This window comes from Coenobita brevimanus, chromosome 112, assembly GCF_032717465.1.
Source record: "Coenobita brevimanus isolate Jiangsu-jjx chromosome 112, ASM3271746v2, whole genome shotgun sequence".
NCBI lineage: Eukaryota > Metazoa > Arthropoda > Malacostraca > Decapoda > Coenobitidae > Coenobita > Coenobita brevimanus.
In genome coordinates, this window is record NC_137065.1 from 31,306,656 (window position 1) to 31,334,282 (window position 27,627).

The 27,627-nt window shown below is 39.0% G+C and overlaps 1 protein-coding gene across 1 annotated transcript; it reads right to left on the bottom strand.

Annotated features, from left to right (window-relative positions):
• On the bottom strand, window positions 1-25,585 carry LOC145418149 (uncharacterized). Its single transcript, XM_080286670.1, has 7 exons — window positions 25,580-25,585; window positions 25,127-25,433; window positions 24,370-24,443; window positions 1,433-1,509; window positions 833-977; window positions 532-618; window positions 1-222 (listed from the first exon to the last, which is right to left on the bottom strand). The coding sequence occupies exons 1-7, from the start codon at window positions 25,583-25,585 to the stop codon at window positions 103-105; spliced, it is 816 nt and encodes a 271-aa protein (XP_080142796.1). The 3' UTR covers window positions 1-102.
• Window positions 25,586-27,627: the final 2,042 nt, after the last annotated feature.

Genomic DNA, 27,627 nt, shown 5'->3' on the forward strand with positions numbered 1-27,627 from the left:
AGTACGCCAGTATACAGCATTACGAAACCAAGATGTCATGGCTGACAAGCAATTTGCTTGATACAGGTTGTGGTGGTGTTGGGTTGGTCAGATGTTGAATATCTAGGCCGCCATATTCTGCTGTACCCATGCGGCGATCTCTGCTTCCATGCTGGTCACCCTCAACTTCACGTCCTCGTACAGCTGCTGGAAGCTCTTGTCGCCGATGGTGTTGGCATTTTTCTGCAGGCGGGAAGCAAAAAGAAGACGTGTTCGACAAATCACAAGAAAAAAAGAAAAAAAGAGGGAAAAATAATGATATTCTTTTTCCTCATCCACAGATCATACCAAAGTTAAAGCGTTTATGATCAACTATATCAAAAACTTAACCTTTTTATTACACCATACAAACAAAACTATTTTCATCTACGCCAAAACTGTACCTCTTATGCCACGTTTAGGCTTGGAAAAGTTTATTAATAGGGATCCTGACGTTCATTTATTCAGTTACGCAATCTTAAGATTAGAGCATTAGATACTTTTGTCAATTACCTGGATCCACTGGCGGGCCGGTGCGATGGAGGCAATGAGGTTCTGAACAGCTTCTTGGTTTTGAACCCACCTCTGTAGGTCCACCACCTGAAACACGCACATGACACGTATTACTCCACGTACAATCACCCTCCCCCCCCCAGAGAGAGAGAGAGAGAGAGATGCTCTCGTGATTACCATGATACTTTTACATATCAAAACACATAACTACTTATTAAATAATATTTCATTATTTCATAACTCTAGGAGAGAGAGAGAGAGAGAGAGAGAGAGAGAGAGAGAGAGAGAGAGAGAGACTCACAGTCGTTTGGACATCAGAGGCGATATTATTGGTGAGGGAGGCAACATCAGTGGCGACATCACTGGGCGTTTTGGAGGGCAGGCTATTGAGGTAGGTGGTGACAGTATCCACCCATGTCCTCACGGTGTCCATAACCTGCCTGGCCCTGTAAGAGGCAGCGAGTGAGTGAATAAATATGACCTAATTGCATGACGACTGATGTCATAATATGCGTTAGCAAGGTCAGCGATTAATGAATGTGAACAGGCTATAGAAAACAGGATAGGCTGCACCTTTGTTTTTATTTACGTATTGCCTATAAAGTTATATAATTTTCTTAAATCATATTCAGGTATACACTATAGGTATACTTAGGCTCATGCATCTCGTAGACTAAGAAATCTTCTCGATACCTTCTCTTATCTCCGTGTTTCATCATATGGCACCGTGATAACCTCTTGTATGTAATTTTTTCATCTGTGCCTATATTAAAATCGTAAAAGTAACTCAGATAACTTTAAGTTGTAATATTCATTATAAATAGCTAAGGAACTTGTGTTAGAATGGCTCCTAGGTTGACGAGAATATGACTCTTAATTATACCAATATCCATTAACCCACATGTCAGCAGGAGCACCTTGAGCACCGACAGCCACCGCCACCAGCACCGCCAAAACCATCCATGCACGCATCTTGTTCTGAAACACCACAGAAATGTAGTTTTACTGAACAGCATTACACAATCTGGAGATGGAGAGGAAAGTCTTCATGTGGCATCACTTATTCAACCGGGTGGTTCCGCTACCTAAATATGCAAACGTCCCTCATCTCCTATCCTATTCCCCCAAAGAAGGGTGCTGACTGAGAGAAAATGGTAATTCTAGCCTTTACTCCAATGGGTTCACGTTCCGATGAGCCTCGGACCAACACAACAACGGAAATCACTTGATGGCCATCACTGATAAACCTTTTCTCTGTAAGGGATATCTTTTAGCACCGTCGAAACAAACCAGGGACATATATTGTTCTGCAGAATCACAATAGTACCATCTTTTTGCAGTATAAAGTATTACAACTTCATTATCTAAGTAACCACTATACTGCCAATTAATCACTTAATATACCCCATTGTCTATGAAGGATTTCTCTTTCAGCAGCCAAAATAAACCAGGTTCACATTTTGTTCTGCAGCACCTCATCAGTAGTCTTATTAATCTAAAGTGAATGAAATCAGCTGTGGGTAACAAGGACGAACTGGATAATACTTTCACGAATTAAGGTTTAATAAAAACGATTTTTAATTATTTCATCTTCATTAAATATAATAACAGCATTGTGGAAAAAGTGTCATTGTATTGATACAAATAAACTGTATTATTGCCTAACTTTACTTTCTGTAAATTGCCTCTGTACCCTGGCGACGTTGTTTCATTATAATGTGTTATAATTCTTAAATTATTTCTTAAATCATTCTTTCTTCCATTTTTTTTCTATACTATATTCATCAATTGTGTTTTACAATTCAGATCTGTGCACGGAATACATTCCTCTCGATGACAGCTTTGGTTATTAAGTATATCACCATACATGAGAAATAATTCACAGAAATTATTGCAGTAACATTCTTGAATTTTGCCATATATTTGGCTCATTCCACTGGTCATGCTGTTTGATTTCCTAATTTTTGTATCCTTTCTTTGAGTCTTGATCTTGCTTTAAGTCATCTTTAAGGTGGGAATTTCAATCTTGGTCATAGTGATGTTGACAATAATTATCCGAAATTAAAATCTTTAAAGTTTTTGCAGTAGCATGTTTTACTTTCTTTACTACAATAAATTTTCATGTTAAGAGACCTGTAGGGAGAGACAGTGGGTTGTCTGTATGTAATGTATATCTAAAAATAAAAGTAAATGTATAGATTGCTAAACTGGTGAGACGACGGAAGACTTCTAGGGACTTGAGGAATGTGTGAATGACTGTTGGACCCACTTTGCATGCTGTAGATAGGTCCCTAACTCCATTACGTACTATTTTCTTGGTTCTTGATCCGACTTCACTCCATTTTAATATAAGAAAGAGGGTTACAGTGATTTCACTACATAAATCTCGATCTTACGAAACACCTTAAACGATTTATGTCCTTTTCCCATTATTCAAAAAAAATTATGTTGAGAAAATCTGATGAACATGGTGTGGTAGGCAAGAGGTCGATACTAAAACATGGGGTAGTTACATGGTACTGGTAAAATTACGTGGATGTTTGCTGAAATATCGAGTGGGTACTATAGTTCTGAACTTGACAGAGATCTTCATCTATTAGTGGTTTATATATCGAAGATGAGTCGTAGAATAAGACATTATGCCTTCACCCCGTCCACAGAACTTCCTCAAGATTAGTATCATATTCTACCTTATTATTACAGCTCAGCATTCGCAATGGAAGGATGGCAATATTAGGCCAATATAAAGTGGATAAGGCATAACATATATGGTGATTGAGAGTAAACTCACACGACAGAGATTGTCGTGAACTTACTCTAAGGTTGTCGAGATGGTTGGGTACTAATTATAACACGGGATGAGTATACATGAGGTTTTATTATAATGCATGGGACAAGCGCTAACACATATAGTGGGTACAAAATAACAGATGTGTTGGGTTTGACAGGATGTATATCCCTCTTGTTCCTGTTCCACCATCTATGCAAGTAGGGACCTGGATATACCATCGATAGTGCTGATTGAAATCTTAGGGAAAAGTGGGACTTAACAACTACTGATTCTCTGCTTTACTGACACCTGTATACTGGACAAGCAATAATTCTTAACTTTTTTTTTCCTCTGACGAGTAAGGGTGAGAATGTTATCAACTTACAGTGAAGGTGTAGAGACAGTGTGGACCGGGAGTCAACTACTGAAGCTAAGGGCTGCCGTGATGTGACTGATGGCTGACCAGACTGTTTGGGTTTTTATAGGGTGCCCCGCAGACCCACGCACCGCAGCTTGGCGATCAGCAATGTTGGCTCTCTCTTCAGAGTGCAGAATATAGGCTCATTCACTGTGTTTTTGTCTCTTATTCACTCTGCTTTTACATTATCCTCAGTTAAATCAGAAGTTAATTTGGAGTTGATGATCCATCGTTTCAGTTATAATTTATACTTATTTCTTTGTATTCAAATTTTTCCTCACGAGAACAATGTAATCACCGACTTGACCTTGACTCCTGACTAGGAATTGCTGTCGTCACCGAGAGGTATGATGTTCACGTGTCTGATTTTAAAATTAGGGCATGTGAAGATTAACATATTTTTTAGCCATTATTTATAATCAGTGGACAAAAAGAGGCGAGAAAAACCGTCCGACGGTGGGATATATATATATATATATATATATATATATATATATATATATATATATATATATATATATATATATATATATATATATATATATATATATAAATATCTATATATATATATATAATATTGTTAATTTATATTATATATAAATATATAAATATATATATATATATATATATATATATATATATATATATATATATATATATATATATATATCCACTGGGGACATCAGACAACTTTATTAAGATCAACGAGGGATATTTGGATTTAAAAAAAAAAATTCGATTCATATTTTTCTTAGTTTAATTTTAACAAATAATGATATAAATGGAGGTCCATATAGTACTCAATCCAGTTACTCGGTGTTGCGGGGACGGATCAGTCAGCAATGTCAGTAATTACCCAACAGAATTTTTTGCTTCCGATAATCCATTTTATGTTTTTAAGTTTTTGCATTTTAATGTCATTGAATGCGTTGCTGATGAACGGTTTCATGAAGGAGCCAAAACACCATCACTCCTAAAATAAATAGACTGAGAACTGAGGAATACCAGCAACACAAAGCATTGGAGAGTGCAATATATGGACCACCCTGTATTATGACTAGTACTAAAATCCTATTGTTAATAAAATGGTGGTAGGTGGGATGCCCATATCCACTGTGCCATCAGGTGACTCTGCACTGAGTGACATGCCAAAAGGTTTCCTGTAACCTAGGAAAACATGCACTACGGTATATACCAAATGAAGCCTGGTGGTCTCCTGAGTTAAAGTGCTCTAACTGGATGGACCCATAAAGGTTTACATGTGAGTTGATTTTTTTTTTTTTTTTTCATGCCCACGAAATGCCACTCAGGGTAAAGTGAGTTCGATTACCCTCGCTTTAAATGTACTGTACGTACAATGAATAAGCCAATACTACGGCTCCACATCCTTGGCATAGCACTACTTCGTGACGAGCACCATATTCGTGTTAATACCTTGTCAGAGCTCAGTGGCAGAAAGACAGTCCGACTTTTCTACATCCTTTCCACTTTCTACTGTTAACTTCGATACAGCTCAGAGGCAAAGGAAAACGTTGCTACTTTTCTATATCCTTCCCATAACACATCTTGATGATTAGCATCGTATTTTTCTGGTTTACTTCCTGTTGCGGCTCAACATTGGAGATGATGAGATCGCAGTTTTAAACGGAAATAGACACAGCACAGTAGAGACATGTGACTGAAAATGATATGCTACTGGTGAATACAGTGGACTGATACTAGTCAGTATTATAATTCTACGCACTTCGCATACGAAACTACATGGGTCAAGCGAGAAAATACTATTCTCGTGAATTAGGGCATTTATTTAATTGATTTATTGCTACCAGGGTCTGGAGAGGGACGCCTTCACGCGGTGGGCCTGATATGACCGGGGAGGTGGAGCTGCCAAATTTTACAAAAGTTCCTCAGTCCCCTACTCTCTCCCGTCACCCGAAAGGAGGATGGCGAACTACGGAGGAAAGGCAACGCTGGCATGAATTCCATCGTTTGAAAGTTCTTATGAGTCTTGCATTCCCTACTAACTGTACTACTACTACTACATATAGTTAACATATTTTTAAAACATTTGAAACGGCTTATGCAAATGCATTTAGCACGAAATGTTGGTGCTTCATCTTGTGCAAGCAGTCATACAGTCGCAGACCAGTGTAATCAGCTTTTACTTAAGCATCGCGTGGCTTTTTAAATGTATTATATAAGAGTAATTAGTAATATTAGTTAATTTACCTCAGCATGAAAATACTGAGAAAATGTTATTGCCTTGGTAATACACAGAGTTTGTTTAGCAATATGTATAGCATAGACATCAGCAGTGAACAATTTGGTTTAATATTTTCCGGTATTTCATTTATAAAAAAAACATGAAATACAAAGGGAGCCATTGTTACAGTTTACGTCAGACATATTTTCTATGTATACTAGTTTCGTCGGTTTATTTTACATTTCATAAAAATTACACTGATTAATGTATTATTTTTATTCGGGATTCGAAATATTTTTTGGCATGTCATTTGATAACTACATTGGTTTAGAAAGTTTAGACACATGATTTTACTTTTAATTTTATTGACTGGTGTCATTGTTTTTACATTATTTATAATAAAATCGTTACTATGTTTTTACGATATTGATAGTGTTCACTTTATTCCCTTCTGTGTATTTTTAACAACTTTTTCTTTATATGTGTTCCTATATTTTACATTTTCATTAGTACATACTTCACGGCTAATATTTTTATGGATTTATGCTAGTGTTTTGTGTGTGTTATTTCTCTTGTCAATCACTTAATGTTTTACAGTAATGTGCTTAAAGGGTATACTTTTTTTTTATCAGGGTGTATGAAATTGAAAGAATAATGTATTTTTTTTAATATATATAATCTTTTATAACTATGTCATACTAACATGTACAGTGCTTTCTCATAGATATAGCCTGTATGGATAGACACATGTTATGGGGGTCCAAATTCATGGAAATATTATATATATATATATATATATATATATATATATATATATATCATCATCATCCGTTTTGAGTAACCACTACAGGACAGGCCAATCCCGACCGAAGTCGGGACGATACAGCCAATGTATCTCTACCAAGTGGCTTAGGCTGTCTGGTAGAGATTGTATGTAGGGTGAGGAGTGCTTGTAAGTGTAATTGTAGTGTTGGAGTGGCTTTGGATGTGTGTGTAGTCTGTGAACCAAGTGTAATCGGCCCGCGCAAGCCGAATGGGTGCAAGCATACTTTATAGTAAGCGACACTGGTTCAACCACAGCACCCATTGTGTCCGCCAATGCAGTACGTGGCCGGGTGAACACTCCCAAAGTTTATTACCCTGGCGGGGCGCGAACCCTGGTTCACCCGTATACGAAATGCACACTCTACCACTGTACCACAGAGACTCCACATATATATATATATATATATATATATATATATATATATATATATATATATATATATATAAAATCATACACCACGTATTGTATGTAATTTACGAAAAAAGTGGTAGATTGATTGCCAACTACCATTAATTCTACTTCCAGACGATTTTATTCATCTAATGGATAGACCTCTAATAGTGGAGGGTTAATCAGTCGTATCTGGTTTCTCCAGTTTGAAACTGAACATTCAGGTCACGTTATTCAACTAAGGAAACACACAACTAATGTAGAGACTCATTAAAGCTGTATTGTTCATATGTATAATATCTATCTGTATGCCTATCAGTCTATTAATCAATCAATCAATCAATCAGTTCGTTTATAAATCAACACACACACACACACACACACACACACACACACAAATATATATATAGATAGATAGATAGATAGATAGATATAGATAGATAGATATAAACACAGTATATATATATATATATATATATATATATATATATATATATATATATATATATATATATATATAGTGGGTATTTATTGCTCTCCAATCGGATTGAGCCGGTGAAGGATTATATCCAAGGGATGGTTGGGGTTGATTGCTCATGTAATGCCACTCAGGGTTGAGTGAGGCTGGTCACTCTTAATTTAAATGTCGGGACCAACTACCTAGCCCCGGGCTCCTACGTTCCTCATGGGGCAATGTAGGATTGGATGATGGATGGATGGATGGATATATATATATATATATATATACATATACATATATATATATATATATATATATATATGTGTGTGTGTGTGTGTGTGTGTGTGTGTGTGTGTGCGTGTGTGCGTGTGTGTTTGTGCGTGTGTGTGTGTGTGTGTGTTTGTGTGTGTTTGTGTGTGTGTAGAGGGAGAGAGAGAGAGAGAGATCCTTGCACTGATCTTAACACTTCCAGTGCACATCATCTTTAAAGTATTACTGAAGCTGCCAAACGATTAAGTTTAACAGCGGTGATGAAGAACTTATTGAAGGCTATTTCAAACCTTTCTCCACACACACATACACATACACACACACACACACACACACACACACACACACACACAGTCACGAGATGCGTATTGTATGACTTTAATCGTGTATGGAGAGGGTCTCTCTATCACACAGATAAGGTAAAGGGTTCAACATTAGGCTTAGATTAGGGAGCGGAGACAGATGACAGTAACATCTGGTAACATTCGTGACTGGAATGTCATGCAGCCATATTGCAGAACTTCTATTAGAATTATTGTATTCCTCGAACTGCATCTCTTGGGATGTCGCTTCCCCAGAGTTGTGTCCCCCGAAATTTGAACCTACAGCTGTTCAAATCTAACTACAGACTTTCTATGAAAACATAACACAATACTGTTTTTTTTTTCTTTCTTGTTTTTTTTAATCGAGACGAAAATGCACTTGACAGGTTGCTGGTGAATGGCTGAACATGTCCGAATAAAATGTACTTGCTCAAATTTCTCCCTCAGATATATGTTGTCAATTAACAATGCTAACGAGTAAAGAGATTATGAAGTAATGTTGCATTCACCCAATCATCACCAACCTGTCAAGTGCATCTTCGCCTCGATAAAAAAAAAAAAAAAAAAAAAAGTATAGTAATCTGCTGTATGGATTTATTTTTTCTGTTCGTTTGTGTTTCCTTCCTCTGCTTTGTTATTGAGAAAAAAAAATTGGTCATACATACCTAGTCAGTTTAAGAGGAAAGCAAAACCTGACTCATCCTCTAAACGTGATGTTAAATATCCTCTCCTATCCTCAGTAAATTATTTACTCCAGATAATAACTGAATAGTTTAATAAGGCTAGTATGATGCAAAGAAGTGCATCGTATGGCTTCAGGTTAAAGGCTCTGTACGGAATGTTATATGAAAAAATATTTTCGGTCACATCAGTGGGAGTTCATGGTTGTCATAATCTGTATGAGTTCCCAGAAGGACTCTCTTCCCAATTTTTACTATACAAGTCATATAAAGATGTTCTTAAACACTTTTTTCTTGCTTGTCTTAGGCAATTAAGATCCTGCCAAAGACATCCTTCTCGATTATATGTTAAACATCGAGTAAGAATACACTTCGGTGGAAAAGATAATTTATTATTAAGCTCTAATTATAATTTTGGGAAAGAGTACACTGAACAATATGCAACACAGAGTTCCTTGTCATCTTTGAACGGGAGACCAGATGTAGTATATTATCGTGGAAGAAGATTCTCCACATCCCGAGTTACCTTTGGTTGCGATGTTGTTTGCAGCACCACCTGTAGATCCGAGCATGATACTGTAGGTAAGGAAAAACAATGATATATGGAAAATGTAGATACGAACTTATTAAATGTTGCAGTAAAAGAGGATCTATGGTATTTTGCTACGGGGTGAGTGGTGACTGTGGGGCGAGTGACGCCATTACCCCTCAGCTATTCCTTTCCCGGTTTGACCTGGTGTGTAGGCCTATGGCCTAGGAGAGTATCAGAGGATAGAGACGAAGGATGAATTACAGTAAGGGATAGAAAGAGTATAAGATGAAGAAAGCTTAAAATAAGATCTACCTATTAAGCTCGTGGCATAAGGCGTATGATCCCGACAGACTCTGTTGTTCTCCAACTGTACTGACACCCTGTCCAGTTTTTTTTTTTTTTTTTTTTTTTGCATTTATATGCCAACTTGTACTTTTCTAAGAGGAATTTACACTTTTTCAGTCCGTCCCAAAGAAGAATGACCTAGTCCAAACCCTCTAGGTATTGCCCAGCTATTCAGATATCCTGTATACAGAGAGTCTTTGGACCTGATCCTTATTAGGAAGATTTACAAGCACTTTTTCTCATAAAAGATTTTCTGAGAGTTAATATGGATTCCGTGAAAGACACTCCACTGGCAGTATACTACATTCCTTTCATATTCTTAGTGATTCTCCCATCGAAACTATGGTAAAAGTTATGACATTGTACTAAACATCTCAAAGGCTTTCGAACGACTCTGACATAAATCTTGAATTTCCAACTGCCCTCTTACAGTTCATATATTATTGCCTGAGACATCTCGAGTTTACTTTCTCGTCGTTCAAGTTGCTGTTCCAGACGGCCTCTGTTATTATGCTAAACCTGTCAGTACTGGTGTTCTTCAGTGTTCGGTTCTTTCACCTAGTCAACATATTCCCCACTGACCTGAGCTGGACATCTAACCCCTGTCTAGTTATACGCTAATGAGTTCACCTTTAACTTTTCCCTTCTTTTTCTTAAAACAGACTTTACTCTTCTTCCATAAGATCCACCGATGTATCATTAAAACATTTCCTGTAATATCTATACAACATTCCTGAATGGACAGCCTGAATATGTATTTAATGTGAACGGTGGGTATTCGTGGCAGTCAAAGTGTTTGGTGGTTTTCACGGAACGAGGATCGTATCTCTATTCAGAATCGGTTATAAAGAAAAATGAAAGTGACAGGGACAGGGAAGAAAGTTTAAGCAGAGTCAGAGCTTAAAAAAAAAAAAAATCAATTACATGTTGGATATGTACGTGTTAGAGAGAGAGAGAGAGAGAGAGAGAGAGAGAGAGAGAGAGATGGGATAAAAACTGAGTCACAGACTGATAACGCCAGCAGAAATATCTAGCATCCCATAAGGCCAGGGTCAGTATCACATCTCACTTCAGTTTGACCCCAACGTTCCAAGATAAAGTTACTAGGGACAGTAAAATTTGGTCAAATATTGATGTTGCCAACTTCGCCAAGTAAGTTCCTGATGATTGTTATTCTTTTACTATGCAAGGTTTATCAAGCTGAATATGATTGTCACAAATATTCATGAACTGTATACTACAGTGAAAGAGTTTAAGGAATGTGGGATGCAGTGAGAGATGGATAGAGCAATGACTGATGTGTACATATGAGAGAGAGAGAGAGAGAGAGAGAGAGAGAGAGAGAGAGAGAGAGAGGGCAAAGCCGCTAGGAATAACGTAGGGCGTCTGTGACAGGAACATGGATGCTCTGACGAAGTTTAGCTCCGTCCTCAATACCCTCCTTCTGTTAGTAGACATATTTATAACCCCCCTAACGACGCGAAAGTGGTTGTGTGTGTATGTGTGTGTGTGTGTGTGTGTGTGTGTGTGTGTGTGTGTGTGTGTGTGTGTGTGTGTGTGTGTGTGTAAAAACGGTCATTTTTTTTTATTTTATGCAAACTCAGTGGAATTTTTGAGATAGCTGTTGGGTAATTTATTTATTTATTATTTTTAGAAAAATAGGTAGAAGGTTACGGTCACAGGGATCATTCAAATTTCAAACTTAACAATTTTAGTCCGACTTAAGCCAAACTTGGTGGAATGGTTGAGGGTAGGGTATGAACCAAGTGAATTAATTTTGAGAATAATCAGGGCAAAGTTAAAGTTCAGCCAGTATATCTGTGTGTGAACAAAAGAACTACAACAGTTTTGATCTGATTTAAACTAATTTTGGTGGAAGGGTTAATGATCTGCCAAGGAACTGACAATCTCATTTTAAGAATTATAGGTCATAGATCAGGGGCACATGCCAAGGTAGGTTTAAACAACTTGTATCAGATTTAGAACAAATTTATTTGAAGAGTTTAGGATGAGGCAAGGACGAAGAGATTCGAGTTTGGGAACAATCAGTCAAACGTCAAGGCCACAGGGAGTGGTTTAATGTCAAGGTCACAGGACGAGGTCGACTCAAACAGCACTGATACGTTTTGGACTAAACTAATAAAAGGGTTCATGGTTAGGAAATTATAGCACAGTCTGCTTTTAAGAGTGGTTACTCAGAGGTCAAGGTCACAGGGCAAAGTCAAATGTTAGCCCCTAGACTATAATGTGGGCACGGATAGCAAAAATACTCTGCAAATCAGCTTTTCTGTGTGTGTGTGCCTTTCCACATTTGGGCTTCTCGAATTTCGATGTGCCATCCATCGAAAGACACAGAACGACGAACTGGCAATGATGTAGTAAATTATAATTGTGTGTGGTAAGTTGCTCATGGGTCAAACACATTTTTGTGCCCGATTTTTCCCCAAACACTGGGAACCCTTTACGGTTTATACCGCTGGGTGGAATGAGCTGAAATTTCGCATGGATATGTCTAGTGTGTAAGAGCAGGCTCATGTCAAGTTTGGTGTCAGTGCGTGTCTCGGGGGCAAGCTATGTGCAACCCTATTGGACTGTTAAGTGCTTGTTGCACTTTATGAATGCTTCTTCTTACCAATATTATTCTCCCCATCTCCAATCACCTATATTCAACTTAGAGAAAACTTTCAGAACCGGAATGCTTACTTATAATGTTCATTAACTCATTCGCAACTAGTGGACTCCTCTTAACTGAGTAAATCGTCTAACTTCAATAATAATTTTTAAAAATATGTCATCGCACTACAAAAGTTTAGGAAAGCTTTGTATGGTGACTTATCCAGCTGAGCTGGAATTTTTGCATGATGTTTCAGACTCTAATCCCAGTGTACCACGGGGAGATAGTACTAGATTTAACTCATTCAGCACGCGAACGTTATTTTCCATTATATTCTTGTTCTCTGCTGCCGACTTTATTCAGTCTAGGAAGGACTTCTGAACTGTAAAGCTTATATATAGTCCTTCACTGGACCTTTCAGTACGACAGGTCTTTCCAGTATTGCATAAAATCGACGAGAATGAGAAGCACCATTGATAAGGCACCAGACAAACTCCACCAGACCAAGATACATAACCGTTACTTTACAAATTCATGTCTCGATGTTACAGCTAAGTGTTAACAGATTGAAAAGACACTGTCCAGTGGGTAGTAACACCCAAGACCTACAAGTGGCTTAAGGATCTAAAATTGTTTTGTGACCTTGACCTTCGAAGGATTGTTCACAGAAATGAATTACTTCATTCTTGCCTGACCCTTAACCTTTACATTAAGCTTAGTCCAAATCAAATCAGAACTGATTGAGCTGACGTTACCATTTCGACCCTGATATTTAACTTATTGTACTCAAAGCTGAATATCTTAATCCATCGTTGACTCCACAGTGCTCCACCAAGTCTCGTTTAAATAGAATTAAACCTGCGTTATTTGAGACAGGCTGGTCGGTGGGAAACCGGATCTTGCACATGAAGAGAAACACCACAGCAGCAACGAACAGCATCTTAATTTGTAGTACCAACGTTTCGGCACAGAGACTATGCCATTTTCAAGGTTTACTGAAAGTTAAAAGTGTGTTACAAAAAATGAAAAACAAATTATAAAAAAAAAATATTAAAACACTGAATATTTATACTTTGCACAATGGGCAGGCTGATGTATTATTATTTAATTGGGGGGCATATTTCTTGATGTAAAGTGACTCTAAAATCCTAATGTCGGCACTGCAACAAGAATCTAAGATAGTAAAATAATCTTTTTTCGGAGGCACAGCACACTCTAACAAGAGTTCCCTTACTGCAGAGTGAGGAGGGACTAGCAGAGGAAGACCGGTCCTGCTCGACTGGCCCAAGTGTTCATCTGTCCTGCTTTTATAGGCTCGCACTGTGCTGCCTATATACCCCGTCTGGCAACTGGGGCAGGTGAACTTATACATGACAGATGACCTTTGGTCTGCCGGCAGGCGGTCCTTGAATTAAAAAAAAAAAAATGAACCTATTCTAAAATCATTGACAAATACAGATTTAAAGTCGATCTGAGGGTAGAAAGAACTTAATTTATTACATAGGCGATGTTTCATCTCCGAGGAAGCATCGCCTAAATAGGGCAGTCTAAAGAACATAGATTGCTTTGGAACCGTATGAACAACAGGCTTTTGCTGGTGTCTCATATTAAAAAATTTGCAGACTAAATTACCAAAAACATGTGTCGGAAAGCCATTCGTTAAGAAAAAAGATTTTAAAAATTTTATTTCATTGTAAAATCTGTCATAGGTTGAAGTTAGATTATAAGCTTTATGTAGCAAGGTTTTGATGGCGTTTATCTTGAATTTATGACAACAATAACTAAAATAACTAATGCCAAGTCCCGAGAATGTAGGTTTAGGCCCCACTTTTGCTAATATATTTTTGGGCTTTCATGAGCGGAATTGGCTACGAAATTGTCCAGATAATTTTAAACCATTATTTTACCGCAGACATGTTGACGATACGTTCTTCATTTTTGAAAACAAGAGTCAAACTAATAAATTTTTGGAGTATATTAATAAACAGCATAATAATATAAAATTTACTATAGACAGTGAAGTTAATGGTAAACTATCTTTTTTTGGATTTAATGGCAGAAAAATGTAAGGTAAACTAGAATTAAGTATTGTTCGTAAACCTACATTCTCGGGACTTGGCATTAGTTATTTTAGTTATTGTTGTTATAAATTCAAGATAAACACCATCAAAACCTTGCTACATAAAGCTTATAATCTAACTTCAACCTATGACAAATTTTATAATGTAATAAAATTTTTAAAATCTTTTTTCTTAACGAATGGCTTTCCGACACATGTTTTTGGTAATTTAGTCTGCAAATTTTTTAATATGAGGCACCAGCAAAAGCCTGTTGTTCATACGGTTCCGAAGCAATCTATGTTCTTTAGACTGCCCTATTTAGGCGATGCTTCCTCGGATATGAAACATCGCCTATGTAATAAATTAAGTTCTTTCTACCCTCGGATCGACTTTAAATCTGTATTTGTCAATGATTTTAGAATAGGTTCATTTTTTTTTTTTTTTTTTATTCAAGGACCGCCTGTCGGCAGACCTAAGGTCATCTGTCATTTATAAGTTCACCTGCCCCAGTTGCCAGACGGGGTATATAGGCAGCACAGTGCGAGCCTATAAAAGCAGGACAGATGAACACTTGGGCCAGTCGAGCAGGATCGGTCTTCCTCTGCTAGTCCCTCCTCACTCTTCAGTAAGGGAACACTTGTTAGAGTGTGATGTGCCTCCGAAAAAAGATTATTTTACTATCTTAGATTCTTGTTGCAGTGCCGACATTAGGATTTTAGAGTCACTTTACATCAAGAAATATGCCCCCCAATTAAATAATAATACATCAGCCTGCCCATTGTACATAACATAAACCTGCGTTATATGGGCGAATACTTGACTTTCTTTTTTTCATAAACAAACACATGAGTCGAGCAGGCCCTGCCCAGTGACTTTGACCGTTGGTTAAATATTATTAATATTGAATTAACCTTCAGTTGGTACGATATGAGTCGGTTCAGAATTACTTTAACAGACCTTACCTGTTGACCTGTCTGTGACCTTGGTCTTTGTCCGACTGTTCTAAAAGTAAAATAAAGTTATCCATGCTTTACTCTGAATCCTCCCGGAAAAAAAAAAAAAAATCTAACCATGTGACTTTGACATTTAGTCGGTTGGTAACCTTCAACTAAGTTTGTTTAAAAATCTAGTCAAATCTAAGTTATTTTGTTCAAATCATTACACCCGATGAAGTACTATATACACGGATGTAACTAATATGTTCTCTGACTAAAGGAGTGAATTTTTACTCTATTTCAGTTGTTTTCCATACGCTTAAAGTACAAGGTATATACTCTAGTTGCTAATACACCGTACTGGATGAAGTTCCCCAGTTTCCAGCAGTGGTTAAAAAATACCCAACTGATGTCATGAGATTATTCTCAGTAACTAAATCTCTTGGCCTCATTTATTCAGACTAATAGAAATCCGAGAAAGGACTGATTAGTCTATATGCATGTGCAGTACAAATAAAAGTTTAAGAATTTATTTTCTCGACAGATAATCCACAAGGCAGTTTTAACTTGTTAGTGGAAGAAGTTTCCGTAAGCTGAATACCCCCACTTTCTGAAAACCAGAATGAAAGACGTAACTGGGTCGATAGCAAAGAAAGTGTTAACACCTGATGTTATGTAACATTTATAAGCGATAATCACTGCTGATAACATCAGAACAGTGAACTCCTACAACAACAGCTGCAGACTTACTAGAAAGGCAAATAGACGAAAAAAGTAGGTCAGTTTGAAATGTAGTTGCTCATATTAATATCAGTATCTTTTCAATAGTACTTATAATAAAAGCTTGACTGAAACTAATAAAAGGAGAATGAACAGAAAGCTGACAAAATCAACATAAACCATTAATGGAGCGCCACGTATGTGGGGGTGACAAAAGAGAATACAAAAACAGGAGATTAATTATTTTTGCTTATAATGAGAGTGTAATTGAATTAAAGTGCAAAAGTATATTTCACTTAAGTAAAAAAGAGTTATTTTCCTGAATATTTAGAAACTGTAACATTACAGTTCATATCTTGTAAAAAGGAGAAAGGAATTAAAGAAAGCTGAACAGGCCTTCGTTTTCAAAGTAGAAAATAAACAAGCGATTCCTGCCATTCGGGCCTTGGCGCCGTTGCTCATGCGAAGGGCTTTCGGTTTTTGCCCTCGTACCCTGGCTTGGAGTAGATGCTTACCGAGACTTGTAAGTCAAAAGCTGCTGCTAAGCCGTTTCTTTTACATCAAACTATGCATTGAAAGAAAAGACAAAACTGCTTTACTAATTTCTTTTTAAGTTCAAAGTACTATGTGGTTTCATAAGTGATGTACTTGGGGGGATTTTTGTTGCGTGATCAGCTCAGAGCACCTCATGGTACATGAAGAACACGTGAATAAGCTGGTAGAAAGTCGGCACTCAGGACGACGCTGGGTGATGCGATGTATATGTGATGTGCTTAGAGCACCTCAGCGAATTTGATATAAGTGAATTACCTCAACAGAAACTCACCAATCGAAATAGAACACTTCGGAGCACCGAAGTCGAAATTGCATTGAGAATTGTATACTCGTACTGTACACTTTTATTTGATATCTAATGACTGGTTTGAAGCAGGTATGCTGACTCTGGCAAGGATCAATCGCTCAATGTAATCCAATGGGGACACAAAACAACCTATAACTAACCTCCAATTGAAACCCTCCTGAGATTTCGTTTGGCACCTACTGGGAGTCCAAAGGTTGTGGTCACAGTTTCATCGGATTTGGACGAACAATTTTTTGACACACACACACACACACACACACACACACACACACACACACACACACACACACACACACACACACACACACACACACACACACACACACACACACACACACACACACTTTACTAAAATAGTATATCAAATTATATGAGCGAGACAGGGGGGGAGGGGGGACAACGGTATCAGGTAATGGTCTGGTGGGGCGTAGAGACATGTAGGTCATAGAGACATGGTGCAAGCCACAGCAACCATACAGTTTACATAAGAAGGTTCTAATCAGTATTCTTGTACCCATATGACCATATCTTTTTTTTTTTTTTTTTACTGACATAGATAATCTAGTGATCATAATGAATGTCAGGGTCGCACATCAATGTTACATAAAGGCCAATGTGTAAAGATACAGACTAGCAATACTTACACTCATATAACACTTATACTCTCTTTGTGTTACCAAGGTGCCACATTCCTGTCAAGGCCGGAATCCTGACTATACTCACTTTATTTAAACCTACCACTGTTTCTATCCATCTTGAATGTGGAATTGCAACAGAAGATTAACAATTTAATTTAATATGAAGCTAGTCAGGAAGACGTATCATGACAAGGATACGGTCTTACTCTGCCACTGAACTGCATGAATTAGGTTCAAATGGATGAAAACCAGGGCTACATTAAGATTAGCAAAATATACCGCCCACATGCTTCAATCTTCCCGTTCCTTTTTCTCTCTGGCTTGTTTATTCTGTAAAAGCTTCCAAATATCGCGGTCCACAAACATTGCCCTACCTTTATCTTTAATACCATAGTCAAGGGTGATCTGTAGGAATTAGCTTAATAGTGATTAATAAATCGGTATCAATTAGCAGTATTTTCTTGGTTTACTATCCTTATCTTGGACTCATAGTGAAGATAATGCAATCAAGCTTCTCTGTAACTAGCTGCCACGAAAGGAGAATTTGGTCTGTTGTTCTTTGTTTTTCTTTGCATTTATTACTCTCTTGCATGGTTCTCACAGCATAGTAACTACCCAAACCCCCCCTCCCCCCAGACGCAGCTAACGACCTCATCATGTTGGTGTTCTGAGAACTGAACCAGGAAGAATCAAAAATATCAACATGAATGAGTTTGTAATCAAGTTTTCAGGCAGTGACAGTATCAGATGAATTAAGTTGATATTTGGCATAAACAAGAAAATGATAAGTAGGGGTAAACCAGCTCTGCTGGTTTACCCCTGCCGCATCATAATGGGCCCATCCCCTTACCCACACCTGACCTGATCAGCTGATCAGAACTAATGAGGGAGAAAATCCCCCGGGGGCCGCATCACCAGTTATTCATTCACAGTTTCTCTCCAGTCATTCTTATCATGCACAGCCACTCTTCCTTGCTCAACAGATATCCCTCTCACATCAAATACTCTCCTCACACGGTTCATCCATCCTACCCGTGGTCTTCCTCTCAACCCTACACCTGTCACTTCCGATCCAGTTATCTTTTTCACCAATCCTTTTTCATCCATTCTCACCATATGCCCCAAAGCAACGCAATATTCTCTGCTCAACTCGATCAGCCATCTCCCGCATGACTCCAGTTCTCTTCGCATTTCATCATTTTTCACTTTTGATCCATACGAGCCACTTCACACATAACTCCAGTTCTCCTTCACACATCATCATTTCTCACTCGATCCATAAGCGTCACTCCACACATACTCCTCAGACATCCCATCTCCATTACATTCAAACTGTTCCTCTCTGGTATAACCGTATTCCATGTTTCAGCCCCATATAACGCAGATGGTACCAGCACAACCCATACAGCCTTCTTTTTACATCCAATCTAAGAGAATGACATCTAAACACATTTTCCATTCCTCCCAGCACCTTTCGTACTTCATTCATTCTAAACTTCACTTCTACATCTATTCTTCCATCCACAGCAACATGGGACACTAAATACTTAAAACACTATACTTTCTCAAGCATCTCGCCGTTCAAAACTATATTCTTCCTCCTACCAACTACCAACCTCGTACACTTCATCACTTCCCTCTTATTCTCATTTTACTCTCAATTTCCTCCTTTCATACACACTTCCAAACTCTACCAACGGTCTCATTCTCCTCCGAATCAGCCCAGTGCAGTATCATCCGCAAACAGCAGCTGATTCAAATTCCACTATCATCAGCATTTACTGGACTCAGACCTCCACCTAACACTCTTGCATTCACCTTCTTTACAAAACCATCCATATAAATATTAAACAACCAAGGCGACATCACACATCCGTGCCACAGCTCCACTCTCACGGGGAAACCAATCACTCACAGTATTTCCCACTCTTACACACGCTCTACTATTTACATAAAGACTTTTCACTCCTTTAAACAAGCTACCATCAGGTCCATAGAATCTTAAAACAGTCCACAAAGCCTCACTATCAATTATATCATACGCTGTCTCTAAATTCATGAACGCCCAAAACAAATCATTACCTTTTGCTAAATACTTTTCACACACCTGATCCACACATCCCCTTCCTCTCCTAAAGCCACACTACTCATCGCCATTCACTCTCTCTGTACCCTCTATAACTGTCTACCAAACACCGTACGTACAGCACTCAACAGACTTATACCGTTATAGTTAGTACATTCATACTTATCATCGCTACCTTTATTCAACAGAACCACAAGCACTTGCCCAGCTGGTCGGCACCGTACTGCTCACAAAACACATAATCAGCAATCTTACTAACCACTCAACCATTGTGACTTCACCACCTTTCAGGCATTCAACAGCACACCCATCCATACCTGCAGCTTTCCCTGCTTTCATCTTTACTGCCTCCTGCAATTCCTCCATCGTGACCAAAGAATCATTCAACTTCCCCAACACATTTATTCCCTGCACCCATCCATCCGCCACAATCTCAGTCTCCCTTTCCTCCTCTACATTTAGCAATCTTTCAAAATACTCCACCCATCTCTTCCTTACTGAATCCACATCAGTTAACCCTTCTGTTCTTTGCTTCTCTCGCTCTTCCTTCCCAGACTCCACCTTTTGCACCTTCGTCACCTCCTTCCAAAACATTTTCTTAAGAAATTCTGTTGAAAATTCTTGGTCAACCATCTACCCCGCCTCTCATCTGCTGCCATTTTAGCATCATGCACAGCCATTCACACCCTATTCCTCTTTTCTTTTATACCTATCATATGACACCTCATCCTTTCTCTGAAGCCACACTTCATATACGCATTTCTTCTCAGCCACGGCCATACTTACTTCCTCACACCACCATTCGCGTCCCTTTCATACACCACCACTCACTCGTCCCACACCACAATTTCTTCCGCATGCCCCACCACAGCACTCTTAAACAACTGCCATTCCATCTCCACACTGCTATTTTCCTGATCTTTCAGTGCGTTCCACTCTATCATCTCTTTTTTATTCAACCCACCCGCTCTCAAAACCTCCCTACCACACCTAACCCTCCTAGCTCTCACCCATTACTTACCTACTCTCAACTTTCCCTCCATCAGGTAGTGGTCAGACATACCTCCACCCTCCCTTCTCAAACCTCTCACATCCAACAATCGTCCTCCTACATTCGTGGACAAAACCACATAGTCAATCAATGCTCTATCAACAACCCTTCCACCCTCCTGTCTCACCCATGTATACTTATAAATATCTTTCTTATCAAACAAGGTATTTCCAATCACCATCTCTCGCTCAACACACATCCCTATCTTTCATTCCCCGTTTTCATTTCTTACAGGCACACCATGCATGCCAATTACACCTTCTACTGCTACATTTCCCACTCTAGCATTCAGATCTCCCATCATTACCACAATCACGTTTGCACCAAAACTCTGCAGACACTCATAAACATCATTCCAGAAAGACTCCCTCTCTTCTGCATTCCTTTCAATACCAGGCCTATATGCACTCAACTACCCACAACTCACTTCCAAATTTCTCTTTCACCCACATCAGTCTCGATGACACCTCCTTCCATTCAGTCACAACCTGACATCCTTCCATTCACACTTCCAAACTTAGACCCACTTTCCCTTTCATGTTTGTTTCATTCAAAACTAACACATCCAACTTCCTTCTCACAAACATTCTCCCAATCTGCTCCCATTTAGCCTCAATAATACACTATCCACGCACATTCATAGACCCAATGTTCAGGGTAAGGGGATAATTCAATCCCCCATCCCATTCTATGCCCTGTCTCACTGCAGGAACTAAAAAATAGAGGAGGGGTCCCTAGTCCTCTTACCCCACCCCTTTTGGTCATCTTTTTCAACATGCAGGGAATACGGTGGCAGAATTCTTCCTAACACAACCTGGCCGCAGAATGGTAGTACCACCTCACAGTGTGGCCGGATTGTCCCCGCCCCCCATCATATATATATATATATATATATATATATTTATTTATATATATATTTATATTTATATATATATATATAAATATATATATACAGAGAGAGAGAGAGAGAGAGAGAGAGAGAGAGAGAGAAATACAGAGAGAGAGAGAGAGAGAAATACAGAGAGAGAGAGAGAGAGAAATACAGAGAGAGAGAGAGAGAGAGAGAGATACAGATATATATCATCATCATCATCCGGACCTCCTTTGCCACCCCAGTGCAGGGTTAGAAGTAGCAACGTCCAGACAGCCTAAGACTGCCCAATCCAATCGGCCACGCTTCCATTCACCTATTATTGAAGCCCCCCGAATACTGCCTGTCTGATACGCCAATAACTTTCACCACTTTCTGTATCATCATATAAACATATCCGATAGAGTCAGTCCTAACGTTGTCACGTTAAAAAGGGGTACCAAATCCCTCATCATGCACTTCCAGCCAGCTCGATCTTTTGTCATTCCCCTAGCCTCATCGACTTCCATACCTCTCTTCCTTACACCTTCATCCACAATATCCCTCCACCTTCTCCTTGGCCTACCTCGTCTCCTCCCCTCCTTTTAATTTGCACACACACACACACACACACACACACACAAATATATATATATATATATATATATATATATATATATATATATATATATATATATATATATATATATATATATGTATATATATATATATATATATATATATATATATATATATATATATATGTATGTATATATATATATATATATATATATATATATATATATATATATATATATATATATATATATATATATATGTGTGTGTGTAATCACGAAAAATTTTTTAGAGCCACCAGTGTAATGCTTAGAGATTTTGTCACCGCGAATGACACCAGTGTAATGCTGGGAATTTTAGAGATGGAAAATTGGTACCGTGATCTTATTTGAGATTTTATAGGAAATGAGGTAGCGTGATCTTATTAGAGCTTATGGGAAATGTGGTAGCGTGATCTTATTTGAGAATTTTTGGGAAATGAGGTAGCATGATCTTACTACAGTATATGGAAATGTGACAGCGTTATCTTATGAGAGAGGGCGTGACTAGTTAAATATTAGCACACCTTGCAGCCCGCTCAGTCTCGTTTGTACCACTCCTTGGAGGATAGCAAAACTCGACCTCGAAATAATTTAACCTGCAATTTACTAAGTGTTAAGAACTGAGACAGATTACTCTACAAACTGTGAATGAACCCAAACGAAATAATAATGAGGATCTACATCACTAGAAATGTGAAACATTACAAGCTAAATTAATATTAAAGGAATATTGATACACATAGATTTATTAATCCCGTGGTCACAGTTGGACTTTCGGGATGATTCAAAGAATACTGATACGCATGGAAATATTAATCCCTTGGTCACAGTTGGACTCTTCGGGATGATTCAAAGATTACTGATACACATGGGATGTATTAATCCTGTGGTCCCAGTTGGACTCTCGGGAAGATTAAAAAAATTACTGATTACCTCCAAGATATTCTCTTAAGTTTAAACTCGTATAACTCATGAATCTTATACAGTAAAGTTACAGTAATTATATGAACAGTAATCAAATGGGCTGCAATGAAAATAAACCAGCGGATACAATCGTTACTTAGGCTGCATGAACTAGGGAAAAAAAAGGGGGGGGGTGAGTAATGTGAGGTGTTTGGCAGTGGCTTGCAGGGACGATCTCTGTAATGATGAAGAGAAGCAACGGTCTCATTATTCAGTACAAGAGGGACCAAGGGAAATATCACAAATTTAAGTTAAGTATATGAGGACTTATCACACAAGGGAAGGGGGGGGGGGAATTGAGAGTTCTGGCACTAACCTGTAACGATGAGGAGAAGCGACAGTCTCATTGCTTGGCGCAGCTTACCCCGCCTTTTATAAGCATCAAGACAGTGTTCAGGAATCAACTAAAACTTTGATTACTTTGTAATATTTTGTTTCTACTAGATCTCCAAAGAATACGAAACATACATTTGAAGTTAACATGAGTAGATAAATGACTTACAATGTTTAAAATTTTTATACTAAGCATAAAGGAACTCTAATCATAATAAAGCCAGATCAGTTAGGAATTCGAACAGTTTTATTACCAGTGTTGGTCACATATGCCTAAGTGACTGTAAACAAGACTCTGATAACATGAATTTCGCACTTTATTAACGATTATCATCAGCAGCCTTACTTCAGATAGATCTCAATCACCACCACATAGTTCAAAAGAGGAATACTATTGACTTCAGCAGGTAAATCTCTAGATCAGAATACGAAGAAACATTCGCGATTATTAATCTCTACTAAAATTTCGCGGTCATACGTCTTTGTTGGGGAAGAGCTGGTTCATATGTATAAAAGTTAATCATATTTGCACCAGTACTTGACTTAGTACTATCAATAACAGAATCATGCTTACACTATGAATATCAACTGTACAGACTATATTCATAACATTACAGTACCTAGGCTTAAGATTGCACTAACAGTACTAGCTTATACTAACTTATGCTAATACTTAAAATTATGGCACTATACGGGTCCTTCCTCCGGGAAACAAATTTTTAACATCGGAAGTCAACATTCAAATCATTCATCTACATTTCCTAGGGACGTGTGTGCAGACGGGACAGACTTACCAAATTTGACTGTGAACTTCTCTATGATGAGATAAAGATTTTCCCTGACTCTTCCTCCAATAAGTTGCACCTGTCAGTCCACAAGTAAAAACACGTGCCCCAGGGGGTCGCTTCTCTGTCATGGTAAACTCTCGAGATCCAGTGGAGAGGTGTGCCCCAGCCAACCTCCTGCCTGAGTGGCAACATGGTCGTCTCACCTGGACTAACCTGTACTCTCGCTGCCAGGATCGTCCCAGGGGTGCTTCCCATTCACACAACATATGGACTAATCGCATTCACACTTTCATCAATTCATTCTTACACTTCCAGCTCTCCACCCAGCAATTGCCATGTGCCTGTCTGGTCCTGAAGTCACTGTTTCACCCTAGACTGTGTCGACTGTAATTGAGGGGTACATGCACACTGCCCCTCGAATTAAAGCAACCTATCCACTGAACTGGGCTGAACCCTAGACACAAGATGTAACTCTCTGAACTCTCGATAGATGAAACTTCTCTTGAACTTTAAATTGTTACAGCCAACAGTCGGACAGTCCGACCCGCACACATCTCCCTATCCATCTCTTAACTTAATACTGCAATAACCAGCTTTGACACTCAACATTCCTCAATAAGTCTCCGAGGAGGGCGTCTCTCACGGGGCGGTAATTGTTCATCAATCGAATCAGGTTCAAAAACCTCTTCCAGGGGTTCTAAGAGCCACTCTTCACCTCCATAATAGGGCTTCATTTGTCCTGCGGCTCTTTTACCCTTTTCCCCGTGAATACATTTTCTACCACATACACACTTCCGTCCATCAACACTTCCACTACACGATACAGACCATCCCATTTCACTTTAAGTTTTCAACACATACCAGGTGCCACAGTTTCCTTCTTAATCCATACAAGGGTTCCAACTCCAACTGTTTGATTCTTCTGCCTTCGGTTAGCGACATCTCTATACTGATGTATCATCTTCTGATGCGTTTCCCGAATGGCAGCATGGGCGACAGCCATCTCATCTTCCTCACCGTCGACAGAGGGTAAAGGTGCACTGACCAGCCTAAGTGGATGGCAAGAGAAAAAGGCGAAGAAGAGTTGCTGTCCCCTGGATGTATGAACTGCCTGATTCATGACGATCTGATATGACTGGAGCAGTTGAGGCCATCGCAGAGGGTGGCACTGACACAGGGCAGAGAGGACTGACTTCAGGGTCCAATGCATATGCTCAGTGATGCCATTCCCTTGGGAGTGATAGGGGGTCATGTAGTAGAGGGTGATTTGGTGTCACTTGCAGAATCGCTGAAAGTCTCTGTTGGTGAACTCACCTCCATTGTCGAGGATGATACTGCGAGGTGTGCCATTGTCTGCCACATACTGCCCAAATTTGTCTGTGATGTGTGTGGATTGTTTTGTTTTGAGGGGGAAGAACCTAATGAAGTGGCTATAATGGTCCACTACTGTAAGAAAGTAACGGTAACCCTGGACTCCAGCAACCATACCAGTAAGATCTTCTCCAGTGGCTTATTCACTGAAGGCAATTCCTTCCACTGTTGCTTCAGTCCAGTGTCCCTTTTGAATCTCTGACAAGTTACACACTTTTTTGACATATTCACACACATCAACCTTAAGATTTTGCCAGTAATATAGTTCTTCAACCTTTTTGATAGTTTTATTTTGTCATAGATGACCAATTAACTCATGTGCATGTTGAAGGGCCTGTACAACTAAGGCATGAGGAACTATGAGGCTGTAATGAAGACTACCGTCTGTCTTCTCCAACGCAAAATATAAGATTTCGACTATTAAGGCAAACTGATGTAAGATGGTTTTGGGTAGTCTTTTGACGGGAACTCTACCACCTTCAAGATACTGTGCTAGTTCTCCCCACACAAGGTCTTCTCTCTGGCGGGCCTTCATTTGTTCTCGATCTAACCCAAGCCAGGTGGCTTCGGGTGGATGGACTACTACTCGAACTGGGCGTGACAACTGATCTGCTACGAAATTGTTTTTACCCTTGAGATACTGGATGTCGTAGTTATATTCTCGCATCTCTAGGATCCATTGATTCATTCGAGGCAATTTAGTCTTCCGCTTGAGTAAAGTAGTGAGAGGTTGGTGATCAGTGACTACAGTAAAACAGGCACCCCGCAGATAATGATGGAAGTTATGACACACAAGGACTACAGCTAGGACCTCTTTATCCATCACTGAATATCGAGTCTCACAGGGGTTCAACTTTTTAGAGAAATACCCAGTTGCTCTGTTTGGTACCATCTGATTGAATCTGGCTCAGGACTCCACCAACATGAGTGTTACCAGCACTGTAGTGAGAATGAATGGTTGTTCTACCTGAGCTCTAAGTAAGACAGGGGCATTTATGAGGCAAGACTTCAGATGTTCAAAGGATCTCTGGCATTCGTCTGTCCAGCTAAATGTTACTCGAGATTTAGTTAAGTTGGTAAGAGGCATAGCAATTTTTGCAAATGATGGAACATGTTTTCTGTAAAACCCTCACATTCCTAGAAATTGCCTTACTTCCTTTACTGTGGTGGGAGGTTTCATCTTTGTGATCGATTCAACAAATTTCAGATCAGGTTTGCTTCTTTCGGCACTCTATTTTCAGTAAGTAACTGGAAAAGTTGTTTCAGCCGATCTAGTAGGACAGGAGGGTCAGGTGCCCAAAGAATCAAATCATCTAAGTAATTTCAGACCCACCCCTTCTGTAGGAGGGGTGCTAGTACTGAAGCCATTTGCCTGGAAAAGATCGCAGGGGAGCAGTTAAGTTCGAATGGGAGTCGTTGAAATCATTATAGAGTGACCGCTTCACTGAAGGTAGTGAGGTCACGACTTTCTTCACATAACAGAATTTGGTCATACCCTCCCACATGTCAAGAGTGACATAATACTGATGTCTGGCCGCTTGTTCTACTAGTTCATGCAATCGTGGGAGGGGGTAGATGTCAGTCGCGAGGTGTTGATTCACATGACGATAGTTGAGACACATACGTCTGCAACCATCCGGCTGATTTACAAGTACAATGGGTGACAGTCAGGCTGCAGTAGATCATTCTATGATTTCTCTGTCCTCCATATCTTTTAGCATATCCGCAGTGATCTACTTCATTTGTTCGGGATAGCGGTACATGGGTCCACGACTGGGTTGAGGATCAGCTACTTTGATATGAGCAGGAGGGCCACTGATGAGTTCTAACTCACTTTTGCCGAGAATAGAGAGTCGTGCTTAAGGATTAACTGAGATAAGTTTCTTGCTGGGCACTAATGAGATGTTGCCAGTGTAGTTCTCCAATCAGTTCTTTCAACCTCTGAACACGTGTCCTGTTTTGTCTGACTTGATCATTTTCTGGGAGTAGGG